This window comes from Microtus oregoni, unplaced genomic scaffold (assembly GCF_018167655.1).
Source record: "Microtus oregoni isolate MIOR12 unplaced genomic scaffold, Mior012 000005F_ref0000423, whole genome shotgun sequence".
Classification (NCBI taxonomy): Eukaryota; Metazoa; Chordata; class Mammalia; order Rodentia; family Cricetidae; genus Microtus; species Microtus oregoni.
In genome coordinates, this window is record NW_024543064.1 from 17,917,551 (window position 1) to 17,932,217 (window position 14,667).

Here is a 14,667-nt window from a genome sequence, read left to right on the forward strand (position 1 = left end):
TGACCTTAGATTCTAAGTGGAGAGGTATTTGGAAGATATATCCAGTCTCGACGAAGGAAATTACTTTGTTGTAAACCATTTCTGAATTGCTCATTCTGTGCATTTTTCAAGAATATTTTAAGTTTTTTTTTTAAAGATTTATTTACTTATTATTATAGTGTTCTACCTGCATGGTGCACGCCAGAAGAGGGAACCAGATCTCATTACAGATGGTTGTGAGCCACCATGTGGGTGCTGGGAATTGAACCCAGGACTCTGGAAGAGCAGCTGGGCCACCTCTGCAGCACCAGCTTGTTCTTTCATCTCCGTTTTATTTGCGCAGGTGCAAAGCTGCTGTAACTGGAGATGGATTTTCTTTCGATCCAAACTCAAAAGTCTTTCTATTCTAGTGTTTGTAGTGTGCTAAGTTCTTTCTAGAGTAGTTTCTTTTTCTTTATAGATAACCTGAAGAGTTTCTGAGTAATGTTTTATATAGATAGCCTTTTTTTCATCCTTCTTCCTCCTTACTCCTCCTTTTAAAAAAATAAGGTCTGATGTAGCGTAGGCTGGTCTCAGACTCACTTGTGGAGCTGCTGTTGACTCCAGACCTAAGGAGAGCTCTTCCTGCTGTTTGTACGCTGCCCTGTGTAGGGGAGGGGGCTGGGCCGCAGAACTGCCCTAGCGGGTAGACCAGCCCGTCCTAAAGCAGCAGTTGGAACTGTGAGCACTAAGATGCCACCCCTGCAGGGCAGGTGCAAGCGCGCTGGCATTTCCTGAGATGTGGCCACTAGTGCAAAGCTGAACACGGAGAGCCTTTCTGTGAGACTCTGCAGGCTCTGTCGGCTTTCTCCTGTCCCTCGGGGAAAGTTATTGGTATTAGTTATTAATTTAGTCATAGTTAGGGTTTAGATTTTAGTCTTATTTTTATTTTAATTAAGGACCTACTTATCCAAAAAGCTTTGAAATTTGAGGTTTTAAAAGTTATGTTTAGTGTGTATGTGTGTGTTCCTGAGTGTTCTGTGCACACCTGTGTGTGCAGGAGCCCGTGGAGGTCTTCAGAAGGGGCTGGGTCCCCTGAAACTGAGTTACAGGTGGTTGTGAGCCTCCACATGGATGGAGGAACTGAATCCGTGTCCTCTTTTGCAAGGGCAGCAGATGCTCTGGGTCACTGATCATCTCTGGTTTACTGAACTGTGCTTTGCTGCTAGAGATGGACGATTAGGGCTGAAGATGACCAATGTCAGTGTGTAACTCCAGAGGCATGCTGTATATAAGATAGGCCACTCTATTTTGTTTTGTGGCTTCAAATTCACTATTCTCCTGCCTCAGCTTCACCAGAGTGGGGATCACAGGTGTGCACGGGAGTAATTTTGCACACTGGGCTAGAGGAAGCCATGGGTGCGCTGAAGAGGCGCTGTGTTCTCTGCACTGGCTCTGCTGGGATGCTCGGCGTGGTCTTTACTGTGAGAGCTGTTGATGACTGGCTGTTGTTGATGAAGAGCTGGTTGTCTTCAGAGCCAAGAAATCCAGGCCTATTGGCCTTGGGATTAGCTGTCTCCACTCAGGTGGTGGGGAGAGACCTCTGTAGTGGGGAAGAACATTGGTGCACACGTCTGATTCAGATAAACTCATTAGATTTGTTCACTAAAACACTTGGTGTAATGTTTATGGGAGAAGTTCCTAGGGTTAAAAATTGAGAAATTTGGAGACTGGGTAGACTTATTAAAAAGAAAACCAGCTTGAGTTTTTAGAGGATAGACCTTTACTGAATCCACAAAAGCAAGCAGAAGAAATGTAAATAAACCAGGCAGATTTCAGCACTCAAGCCAGCCTGGAATGTATATATGTATGTGTGTATGTATGTATGTATATGAAGACCAGACAGCGTCCTCTAGAACAAGTTAAAATAAGGAGTTTAGTTGTGGAATTTTACCTGATTCTCTAGGGTCCTCCAGCTGAAGAATATTCTCTGAAGCAGGGCTGGGGCCTCTCGGAGAGGAAGCAAGCCCTGCTGAAGGGAGGAGGTGCCCAGCCTTTCCCCACCGACTTCCCATTCTAAGGAAGAAGCACTGAATGTGTGTGGTTAAAATGTAAACATGTGTGCATGCCTGTTTACAACTGGTGTCGTGACTTTCTTAAGGATGAATACTTGGTCACGGCACAAAAGAGGGTTTGGTGTGATCCCGGCGTCCTGTTTATTTACTGTGCAGCCCCACAGTCCTAAATATACCACAGCGCATTTAGCACGGGGAGTGGAGGGAGAAGCCGGGTGCTGTTTGGAAGTGAATGGTCCACTCACTGTTTTGTCCTCAGCCGCCTGTGGATGATCAAGATGCTTGACCAGCCTGGGCTCCTCCTGCTGTCTGGTTCCCTCATGCTGCCGCACAGGGCCAGGCCAGTGCCCGGCATACTAAACACCCAGCTGTGGGAGCTGTGTCTCCCGGCCACCGAGCATTGGAGTGTGCCTTGCTTTATTTCTTTGTGCTTCTTTTAAAGCTGTGTTCTGATAGTGTCTTGGCACTAATGGGTGCCACACTGGATGTGAAGATGGAGTTGAGTACATTCCCTTTATTTACCATGAAAGCTCCCTGGGATGGCCTGCATGAGAAGTCTCTTCTAGGGCATGTGTGTTCTCCTGGTCCAGGCCCCTTAACACGCCATTTCCTTAGCATTCTTATCATTAAGTGGAGGTGGGGAGGGGATGCCCTTTGATTGCCAAGAATATTAATATGTGAACAAAAACACCGTGCACAGCTTTGTTTCCTAACATTCAAAACCAACCATAGAAACAGTAAGTGTTGAAAGATGGCTGGTGTCACCTGCTCAGTGGCTTGGTGACGGATCAGACTTCGGGTAATTCTTCTGGAAGGATCTGTAACCCAGTGTCACCTTTTCTGTGTAGGTACTTAAAGCTGTCACCAAAACACCCAGAGTCAAACACTGCCGGAATGGACATCTTTGCCAAATTCTCTGCTTACATCAAGAACTCGAGGCCAGAGGCTAACGAAGGTAAAAAGTTTTAAATTGGGTGTCACAGCAGGAAGCTGAGTGTAGCCAAACCCCAAAGACAGTGTGAGCTGTTAGGAAGCCAGGGAGCGTGAGGAGCGTGCGGAGGAGTTGCTGCTCTTCTAGGACCCCCTCCAGTGCCTGGAGTCTGGTAGCCGCCGTGGGGGCGGTCACTGAGCGCACAGACACTGAGGAGTTACCCTCCAGGGTACTGAGGGCACAGGCAGAGCAGTGGGCAGAGTGGCTGTGGTAATGAAATAGATTTAGATTTGACTGACTGCTTACTGAATCCCGTGTTTATTGTGGGTATGGGCAGCTTGTGGTCCTGTGCTTTGTTGTGTACATGTGTGCTAATGAATTCCTCTTCCTGAGCAGTTTTGGGGGTGGCCTTTAGAAGGTGGTTAAGACTCCTCATCCCGTACATCTCTTTGCATCATAAAACTAGAGATTTTGTTTCAGAGTGTTATTATGGCGAGGGATAGTTTAGTAGTATAGATATAATTTGTTTGTTTTAATTAAAAGATAGGGAGTATGAAGCCAGCCTGGGCTACCTGAAATTGTCAGAAAACCAAAGCAAAAACCCAAACCCCCCAAATTTAGGGCTGTAACAGAATACAGACAAAAATCTGCCCTCTAAAAATATGTTGAGTCTGTTCTGGTTGTAGGCAGCGTGGTAGCTTGGGCTGAGGTCAAGGCTCTGGCAGCCTATGGGATGGAGTGGGGGGTGGGGATGGTGAACAGGGCTGTTAATAACAGCTAACACCTAAGAGTGAAGTACTTGCTGATTTCCCTGTTATTTCCGCTCCCAGCTATTCTGTCTCCTTTCTGCTATCCGGTTTAAGATGGCAGCATTTCATAATTCAGTGTAGGATTTGCCTGTCTTTACTCTTAGTGTCTGGGGTTCAGTGACTGAAAATCTTGTTCCTAAGCAGACGGTTAAGCTGGAGTCCCTTCTTCCCAGAGTGTCGTTAGCTCCCTGCGCATGCAGGCTACTGTGTCCCTAGAGCTGGTTTTTGTCCCAGGCCTGCTAGCTGGCCAGCCCCCTGTGCTTTTCACCGTTGTGATGTTTTTATTCTGTGTGCAGTTTTTGAGGGCTGGAGAATTGGTTGGATTTCTTTTACTGCGTAATGGGGAGGACAGGAGAATAAAATGAGTTTTCCTTTGCCTTGGGTGATGGGGGTGGGGAAAGAGAAAGTGACTCACTTAAGTATAAGTTTGTATTCTATTTTTTATCTGTCAACTTCTGTTAGTGCCTTAAGTGGCCACCTACGCTGCTGTCTTTAGAGCGCTGCAAGCAGTAAGCAAAGGACTCAGCAAGCACTTAATGCTGGAGGCTTTGTGCATAGTCGATGCCTATTGGTAAACGAGGATTTGAGTTGTGCATAGTTGGATGCCTACTGGTAAACGGGGATTTGAGTTGTGCATAGTCGATGTCTACTGGTAAACGGGGATTTGAGTTGCCGAGCTGCTTTGCTACATTTCTCCACAGGGACCTGTCATTGCCCTGAGGCTTTAGGAAACACTTCCAAATCAAATTTGAGTTGAATGCTTGTGTGTGTGTGTGTGTGTGTGTGTGTGTGTGTGTGTGTGTGTGTGTTGCTCTTCTCCGTCTCCCAACTCTCACAATGCCATTCACAGAGGTGTGCTGTCGCTTCTCATTGATGAGTCTCTGCTTTATCAGCCTAGTAAATATTTGGAAAATCCAATGTATGTGAAGAGTTTAAAGACCCCTAGGACCTAATTTAGATGTCTAGGGAAAGTGGGCAAGGGCCAGCGCTTAGATTGCTATATTTATTTTAACAGCAGAAATGTTTATGTTACATCTAACGCTTCTGCCTTGAACCTGTCCATTCAGATCATGTAAGTAATAGAGCAAGATTTGCTCATTGGAAAAGCCGAGATGATACAGGGATAATTTTTTGTAATACGGCATTTATTCTTCGAGACTGCCCTGCACGCACACGATGTATTTTGATCCGTCCACTCTTCTCCCACTAGCGCCACCCAGATTCACCACCATCTCCCCGCTCTTTCAACTTCATTTAAGAAACTTCTTGTTTTCTTTTAAAATAACCCACTGATACAAAATCTGTACTGTTCATCTATTCCTGGGTGTGGAGCATCCACTGGAGCCTGGGTGACCTACCAGGACCACAGCTTTAAAGAAAGCTCACCCTCCTTCCCCCAGAAGCCATCAACCGTCAGCAGTTCCTCAGCTAGGACTGGGGCTCAGGCAGCCCCCCATTCCCATGCTTGAATGCTGACTGGTTTGTCCTGCGATTTCTTGAGTACAGGGCTTCTGTCCTATCCAGAAGACCCTTCTTCCAATCCCCTCTGACTCACAGCTGGATGGTAAATTCAATATAATTTCAGTGACAGATCCTAGGTGACTGGGAAGTCATTTTATGTAAAACTGTGTTGTGCGTGCTCACATTACTATATATTAGAAAGCTTCCTGTCACTCGGAGGCGGAGTCAGGATACCATGAATTGCACTACCTTCACCCCAGCGGAGGTCCAGTCCTTCCAGTCCAAATAAGTCTGCCTCAGGCTTGAGAAATGCACGGTAGGATTGTAGCTACGGGTTCCCAGTTGTTGGACCTTGTAGATGGCCTCAAGGGGTTTTGGCTAGGGCTGTGCTGCCAGTGACTGTCCTTGAGCCAGATTTTTTTTTTTTTTTTGAGAAAGAGGCATGTTGAAATGTATTAGAATCAACCTGTACAAAAAAAAAATTAAATATAACCTGAAACTGTTCAAGTTCAGAAAGTCTAGTCAAGTCCTTTTCTCTGGTCATCAGAGGGTTCTGGATTGCCAGCCAAGGAGGGGCAGGAAGGAAGGAGAAAGAAGCAGCAATGGTCCTTCACAAGTCTAAGGAGCTTCGGCACCACCATTCCTACCCCAGGGACAGCCAGGAGGCATGAAAGATCTCGGGAGAGCAAATATTGGCAGACAGTCCCAGTGGGCAGCTGGGCCTAGGTGCCAAATCAAGGCTGAGCAGTCAGGGACAGCAGGAGGAGTGGCCAGCAGAGGACACCAAGCAGGAGAAACACCTCTGCCACCCTCCACTCATACTCAGATACCAGAGGTTAGTCAGCCCAGAGCTCCCAACTTGAGGAGAGATCCTTGAGCCAGATTCTTGAGCCTTTCCCCCTCCTCTGAGGTGGTGTCTCACTCTGTGGCCCAGCTCTCCTGAATGCAGATGACAGGCTTGTGCCACCATGGCCAGCAATTCTTTGCATTTTAATTTGCCATAGTTTCAAAATCTGTACCAGTTTGTATTTTCACTAACCTCAAAATGTTCATTTCCATGGACTTCTGACTCACACGTGTCTGCATTTTTAAATTTTGCTGTATTTCCAGAGCCAAAATGGTTTTTATTTTCATAATTAATTTTAAGCAGGCTGTACTGCATTTACTGCATTACACTTTCTTTTTTCTTGTTTTTTTCAATAGCTTCTTAGAGATGGGAAAGTAACAGTCCTAACCTGCAGACAGAGCACTGGGTGACATGCTACTGCCTCCCAGTGGTTAGTCTTGGTTTTTCTTTATCCTCATGACAAACGTCTTTGCCTGTGCTATAAGCTTTAGAACTTTGCTAGGTTCATTGGCTAACACTGTTTTTGGAACATTCTACTGCCCGTTTGTATCTTTTTTCCATGGCCATCCTTTATGATTAATCATAAATTATTACTAATAATGATTAACAAATTATTACTAATTTTCTTCTCTCCATTTTCACTGTTTTTGTTTTGTTTTTTGAGGCAGGGGTTTCTCTGTGTAGTCCTGGCTGTCCTGGAACTCGCTCTGTAGACCAGGCTGGCCTCAAACTCACAGAGATCTGCCTGCCTCTCTGCTTTCCCGGGTGCTCGCAAGTGGCTTAGTCCAACTCTCTGAGGCATGATAGTCCTCTTGGCTCTCGAGGAGACTGCCAGCTCAGTACTGTAGCTGTGACTTTCCGTTCTGAGCGAGTGCCTTGGGCAAGGCAGTCCTGTTCTTGGCCTCTTGTGTGACAAGGCAGGGTGAGATCCCAGGATCCCAGGCTTCCTGTTTACGTTGTCTGCTCAGGCATTGGTGCCTCTTGGCACATTTCTTCATGGTGAATCCCGAGGTCTCCAGTGAGCAGGATTATGCTCCGCTTCTCAGCAGGAATTTCTCCTAGCCGTGAATCAGTAGACTTGCTTTTCCCCCCTGCCTTTGAGTTTTAATGTCAACAGGGTTGGGCTGTAGCGTGTTTGTATGTTGGGGCGGGGACGGGACAGTTTGCTGGTTGGCAGAATAGACAGGACTCTCATTTGTTTCCGCCCTTGCCGGAACGATCGTGTAGCCAGGCTCCAGGGGAGGAGCTGAGGGTCTGAGTCAACATCAGCCCCTGCCCAGGGCTGGGCTTCCTCTTTGACAGTGTTCACATCTGTTTCAGCACTGGAGAGGGGGCTCCTGAAGACACTGCAGAAACTGGATGAGTATCTGAACTCTCCCCTTCCCGATGAGATCGACGAGAACAGCATGGAGGACATCAAGTTCTCCACCAGGAGATTCCTGGATGGCGATGAGATGACGCTAGCGGACTGCAACCTGCTGCCCAAGCTACACATCGTCAAGGTAGGCCTGCGGGGAGTGGGGTGCTGCCTGGAGCAGCGCCCCTCATGGGAGCCTTCCCCCGCCCGGCCAGAGAACACACAGTCAACGCGGCCTAGAGCCAGTTAGGTAGGAAATAGAGGGCGGAGGATCAGAGCGCCCCCTCAAGGCCAGACTGGGCTTTATGAGACCCTGTCTCAGGGAGAAGAAAGAATTTTTTTCTTGTGATTGAATAAAAAGTCAAAGATGTAATAGGTAACTCTGCACTGAACCAACACCGTCAAATCCTGTCTGGTCATCATCACCCGCCTGGCCCTTTTCATTCCAAATTGAAATGCCAAGTACCCGAGTTATTAAATGAGCATTACTCCTGCAGTAAAGATCTAAGATAAGGAAAACAGTTTTAGAACCTGGCATGCAATCCCAGCATTTGGGAGATGGAGGCACGAGAATCAAGAGTTCAAGGCCAGCATAACTAACATGAGATTGTACCAAAAAAACCAGCCCAGTTAAACTAAAAAAGGAAGAAAAGAAAACAATCTTAAAATAGTATATGTTTAAAAACTAATAACCCAGTGATTATACCCAGCCACCCCCCATGTGCAGGGCAGGCTGCCGTAGCCACTGCGCATTGCCAAGTGCATGGAGTAGCATGTGGTCCTAGTCCATGCGAGCTTAGCTGCTCTCTGTGTGCGCGCGTTCACCTGGGTAACCTTGGAGGCCAGAAGGAGGTGCCTTTCCCCTCTTGGTGGAGTTACAGGCAGTCGTGAGCTCCCTTCATGGGAGCTGGGAACAGATCTGCAGTCCTCTGGAAGAGCTCCTGCCCCCAGAATGTGTGGACAAGAGGTTCACAGAATTACTAGTCTAGTGTGGCCACTTGGAAGGTGGATGTAACTCTTGATCTCTTGTATTTCAGGTGGTGGCCAAAAAATACCGCAACTTCGATATTCCCAAAGAAATGACGGGCATCTGGAGGTACCTGACAAATGCCTACAGCAGGGATGAGTTCACCAACACCTGTCCCAGCGACAAGGAGGTAGAAATCGCTTACAGTGATGTCGCCAAGAGACTTGCCAAGTAGACAGCACTTTTGAGAGAGATGCCTTCAGATTCCCCCCAAATACGCTTTCCTAACAGACTGCCCTGCCTCCTCTAAAGTAGAAGTTATTTTGCATGAACATGCAGTTACTCAAGACTAGGATTAAAGCTAGACAAAGTGTAGTAGCCATCTCCAGTACACACTCCTAAGCAGTATTATTCTAAAGTCCTCTGCCCAGCCCACCTGCCCTGCCCGTCGGAGGTACTCCGCCACCAGCTCGTCACATGAGAGGCAGTTTGCCATCAGTCTGGAGCCCCGACCTTCATGTCCATTCACTGCATGTAGGTGACAGAATTTGAGGTGCAATGTTCAACCATTAGAATAGTAGCCATGACAACAGTGGCCCCACGCTGGTGTATAATGCATGGTACAAAGAATATTTATGTATGGGGGAGAGTTGTAGTACTGAATAGCGAATATGGAAGGATTGCTACTGTGTTGGACACACTGTCTCAGTGTAGGCTGTGCTGGAGTGTGCTGTCTGGGAAGACCACCTTCCGCAGAGAGATTGCTGGTTTCTTGGCAGACACTTAATTTTACCTAAAATGTGTCATTTGTATAAATTGTAACATCTGATACTATGCAGAAACTGAGAGAGTGAGTGCTGGGAAGACATTCTCGATGATAAGATGGGTGGGTTTTGTCTTACGTTATCTGCTCCGTGGGTTCACCCAGGACCATGCTTACGTTTGCAGCAGTATTGCTGCCTCCATTGTTAACAGGTTTTTTTCCCCCTCTTTCTCTTTCTCTCTGTCTCTGTCTCTCTCTCTCTCTCTCTCTCTCTCTCTGTCTCTCTCTGTCTCTCTCTCTCTAGTTCATGGGGTTCAGGGTGAGCTTATTGAAGTCAAGTACACTTAACTCCTAAAGCAGGGTCTCTGGGGAACGGGGTGAAGTATGCATCATCTGGCCCATCTTAAACTCCCATGAAGCACAGGTCACATGCTCCCGTCCCCCCTTCATTTACATTAGACCAAGTGTGAGGTCCTTCTTGGGATACATTGTGGTTGTCATAGTGTGGATTTCCCACAGCTGTGCCTAATGTCACTTGCCACGCCAAGGAATAGCACTCTGTTCTTTTCTTGCCCTTTGTTCTGAGATGAGATGTTTCTCTGAAGGTCTGGTTGGCCTGGGACTTGGGAGGTGAACGAATTGGCCTCAAAGCTGTGGCATCCTCCTGCATTTTCCTCCCAAATGCTGGGATTATGAGCCTGCACCATCACGTCTGGCTTGTTTTCTCATTTTTTAAACAAAGTCTAAGATGAAAGAGAATGAGTTTGGAAAAAGAGATTTGCTGTGTGGTTACTGTCCCCGTCCCATCCAAACAAAGTGGACTTTCTACATAGTACCCCAGAGCCTGTTTGTGACTCTGTTATATTTTTGGTGATTTTTTTTTTAAATGTAACTTGTTAAAGAAGTGCTGTTTCTCGCAGGCTTTCCGTCCTACAATGCACCGCTTTAAGGTGGCCTGCTTTCCCCTTTGGTGTGCAGACAGTAAATAAATAAGTCGGCTCTGCGGAAGTGTTCTGACTCATAAGCAGCCCCTTTTCAAACTTAGCAGGAATTCTCTTAGCACGGGGACAAGCTTTAGCGCCGCGCACCCCTGTGGCTCAGGGAGATGCCTTGGCCATGGCTTCACCCTTATTGCTGATCAGGGTGTGGCACCCATCACTGTGCAGACACTGGGTGGTGATGTCTGGTTCCGGAAGGGGTTGGGACGTCGGACAACATTATCTTTTCTCCTTTGAGAAATGGTCCTGCAGTGTCTCCATGGGCAGAAGTGTCCCAACTTTACAGAGTGACAGCTTGTCCTTGGGTGGGGTTGCATCTTTCATGAGGAAGATTCCAGAGAACGAATGCCTCTTCTTTCTGCAAGTGGATGGAGTGAGTGGGGGCTCCCACCAGAGGCTGTGGCTGACGTGCCCACCCTTGGGTGTTTCTTCTCCGTGGCTTCCTAATTTGCCTCCTGGTTGCTCTTGCTGTCTCTAGTTGTCCATCCAAGGAAGGGAAGCCTGCCTTGGTTTTGACAAAGGCAGAGTTGTTTTTCTCTGTAGAGCCAGTTTTAGATGAAGAAAGTGAAACAAATTTGAGTTTGACAAATGGACAGAAGCTGTAAGGAGGAAGGGCCACAGCAAGCACCCACCGCTCCATCTGTGCAAAGATCGTGGCCAAAGCCTTGAGGTTTGAGGTGCTGAAATGTGACCATTTCCATGCAGTCGGTGCGGTGTAGGGGCTGAATCCAGGAGCCATCTAGTCTCACGTCCACACCGGCGGCTCATCCCTCCTTTCCTCCGAGCCGGGATTCTGAGTGGAGTCTCCCTGCTCCTCAGTGGATCCTGAGGAACTGTTGTAATTATTATAACTTCCTTTGTTCTCTAGCTACGGATCTTGAGTACAATGCAAATAAGATTTTCTCGTAATATTAGCTTTCATAGCTCTAAAGTATTGAGCAGTTTGCATACCATTAAGAGACTGAGGGGTTTGGACACCCGGTGGGTGGGTCAGCGCTAGGACATAGGCTTTTGTACTTCAACTGGGTTAGTCTTCTGGGACCTCACCAGAGGCGCGCATGGAGATAGGTTTTATGTCTTCATGCTTTTTTAAAAAAAACAAAACAAAACCCTATTTAGGAAACAGCTACAAAGTAAAAGTGAGGGGAAGTAGAAAGTATTTTTTTAGTGAAGGTTTTGGTCTACACCTTATCAAGCTGTAAAGGACTCACCAGTTTCTTAGGCTGCAGTAATCGCCATTTGGTTCAGAGAGCAAGAGAGAGAGAGAGAGAGCATTTGTTAGTGAAACTCACAGTGGACTTCTAAAGGTTCATCTTTACAATTTTCGGGGGGGGGGCAGCTAAAGTTATTTTATTGTGGAAAAAATTTAAGTCCCAAACCATAATGCTGAACAGGATTGGAGTATTTTTTTGTAGAGTTCCTGGGGGTAGGAATGAAAGCTCGTTTCAGAATGCTTGCCTCTTCTTTCTTCTCCCTGGAACATCAACACCAGTATATTGCTGGCAGCTATTGTATTAAAAAAAGTAAATAAATATATTTTCACTATCAAAGGATTCTCTCTTCTCCTTCATGGTGTAAAAGTGTTTGAGATCGCTTTTCTGATGATTTATCACATTTACTAGGAAGGAAAATGAACTGCTTATCCACCACAACTGGTGCAGCGAAAACCATTGCTCTTAGCAAAGTAGGGAAAAGTTAAAAATACTTGGCTTTTATGTGAGCACACACATGTGTGCTCATGTATGTGGGGGTGCTGCAGAGAGCAGAAGAGGGTATTGGGTCCTCTGGAGCAGGACTGACAGGCTTGGCCTGGTCCTGAACATGAGCAATATACAGTTTAAGCTGCACAGTAATCCCACAAGATGTGGGACAGGACCGTGAAGAGGAAGCTGTGTCCTATCACGGCTGCTAAGGAGTCGTCCCAGCCGTGCAGCAAGACTGGATGGCAGTGAGAGAGAGATGGCTTTTGCACATGTGTGAATGTGTAACCTAAAATAACGCACAGATTCCTAATGAATTTCTACATACGGCACCAAATACCGAAAGTCAGCCCGGGGAGTGGCTTAGCAGTTAAGAGCGCTGGTCCAGAGGACCTGGGCTTGAACTCCCAGTGCCCACATGGTGTTTGATAACCAGCTGTAACGATACTAGTTCTGTCACCATGGTGTTTCCTAACCAGCTGTAATGATACTAGTTCTGTCACCATGGTGTTTCCTAACCAGCTGTAACGATACTAGTTCTGTCACCATGGTGTTTCCTAACCAGCTGTAATGATACTAGTTCTGTCACCATGGTGTTTCCTAACCAGCTGTAATGATACTAGTTCTGTCACCATGGTGTTTCCTAACCAGCTGTAATGACACTAGTTCTGTCACCATGGTGTTTCCTAACCAGCTGTAATGACACTAGTTCTGTCACCATGGTGTTTCCTAACCAGCTGTAATGATACTAGTTCTGTCACCATGGTGTTTCCTAACCAGCTGTAACGACACTAGTTCTGTCACCCTCTTCTGGCCTCCTCGGGTGCCAGGCGTGCATGTGATGTGCACACACATGTGCAGACCAAACACCTAGATACATAAAATGAATTTAAAGATTTTGAAAGTCCGTATAATTCATATACTAAGTGAAGGAAACCTGGATCTTGGAGGAAAAATAAGTAGGAAAAACTTAAGCTTATGTAAAGTACCTGTTTTGCAAGACATATATCTATTTTACTTTGGTGTTTTGAGACAGGGTTTCTTCTGTCTTTAATCCCAGCACTTGGGAGACAGAGGCAGATGTATCCCCAAGTTCGAGGAAAGCCAGGGCTACACAGTGTTCAGAAAAGGTTGCAAGAGAAAAGGAGCGTACAAAAACATCAGGCCTCCCAATAGAAACCCCAAAGTCAGGAAAGTTATGTCAAGTCCTGAAGAGAAACAACTGCCAACTGAGATTCCTCTATCCACTAAAATTCTCTTAAAGTTGAGAGAAAAAGGACGTCCTAAGACAAGCACCAACTAAAACAGTTCACGACCACCAAGCCAGCATTGCAGGAAATACTTAAAGGAGCCCTAAACGCAGTGGGAGAAAGGAGACTGGAGAAGAATGGATTTCATAGAACTGTGAGCAAAGCGGACTAGGGAAGGATCCAGCTTATCCAACACAGCCAGAAACCCCTACCACAGATAGAAGAGAAAGGAGCAACAATCCAAACGAGAACCAAAACATGATTACAGCAACTCGCAAACCTCTCAACAGTCCCAAGTGCACATAGTCTTCGTTCAATTGAAAGATGCAAACTAACTCAGAGGGAAGATCAGATCCTCTCATCTAGCCTCAGGTTGTGTGGGGTTGTCAGCTTGACACAATGTAGAGTCATTTGGGAGGGGGGCTAGAGGGATTGTCTATATCAGGATCACTTGGGGACAAGATAAGGGAGGATTTTCTTAATTCACTGAGTCGGAAATATTTTATCTTTGGTCAGGCTTATAGCTAGACTTCCGAAGCTATTGAAAAAGTTTCCTGATTTCTTTCTCAGAAAAGATTCATTTCCCATCAAAACTCCAGTAATATTCTTCACAAAAATATATCTATAGACCTTGAAGTTTATATGGGAGAGCAAAATACTCAGCCAAAGTAATCACAAGCAGAACAATGGTAGAAGTATTAAAGTATGCTACAGAGTCATAGTAAGAAAAACAGCATGGTACCGGCACAAACCCAAGACATGCAGACCAGTGACGTAGACTAGAAATAAACACACATAGCTCCTGCTACCAAGTATTTGATAAAGGTGTTAGAAACATACATTGGAGAAAAGACAGTGGTGCTGGGAAAATTAACCACATGAAGAGCAAAACTTGATGCCCAACTCACACCCTGTGCAGAAGTTGAGTCAAACTGGGTCAAAGCCATAATGTGAGGCATGAAACACAGCTGGGGGAGAGCACGAAATGTAAACACAGTGTCCTAGTTTCATTTCCGCCACGGTGGCAAAGCACCCTGTCCAAAAATGTCTCTGAGGAGGAGGGGTTTATTTGGCTTACAATTCCTTGTTATAGTTAACCCTGCCGGGAAGACAAAGTCAGGGGCAGAGAGGAAGGAATGGAGGTAGTCACGCCACCAGCTCGCTTTTTCTGCTCGGCTGTCTTCGTTCGCTCTTACACGGTCCAGGGCTCAGCCAAAGGAATGGTGCCGCCCACGGTAGGCTGGGTCAGTTAATCGACAATCTCCCACAGACATACCCACAAGCTAACCCCGTCTAGACAGTTTCTCACTGAGGCTCTTTTTCTAGACGACTCTCGGTTGTGGGAAATTGAATTTAAAACTAACCACCATAGGCCAGGGCATAGCGGCAAAAGCAGACGTGGGATTGCATGGTATGCAAAGCTGCTGCCCAGCAAAAGCAGACCAGAGTGGAGAGATGCCTACACAATGAGAGAAAATATACCAACTGTACATCTGACTGGGAGCTAAAAAAATGAGCCACTCATTAGTAAGTGGGCACATGAACTGAATA

At 46.4% G+C, this 14,667-nt stretch overlaps 1 protein-coding gene across 1 annotated transcript in view; it reads left to right on the plus strand.

The window, feature by feature from the left end:
* Positions 1-10,171, plus strand: part of Clic4 (chloride intracellular channel 4) — a 57,379-nt gene extending 47,208 nt beyond the window's left edge. Inside the window, exons 4-6 of the mRNA XM_041651966.1 lie at positions 2,882-2,988; positions 7,402-7,583; positions 8,476-10,171. Coding sequence (XP_041507900.1) covers positions 2,882-2,988; positions 7,402-7,583; positions 8,476-8,640 — 454 coding nt within the window. The 3' untranslated portion in view covers positions 8,641-10,171. The remainder of the gene's footprint in view (positions 1-2,881; positions 2,989-7,401; positions 7,584-8,475) is intronic.
* Positions 10,172-14,667: the final 4,496 nt, after the last annotated feature.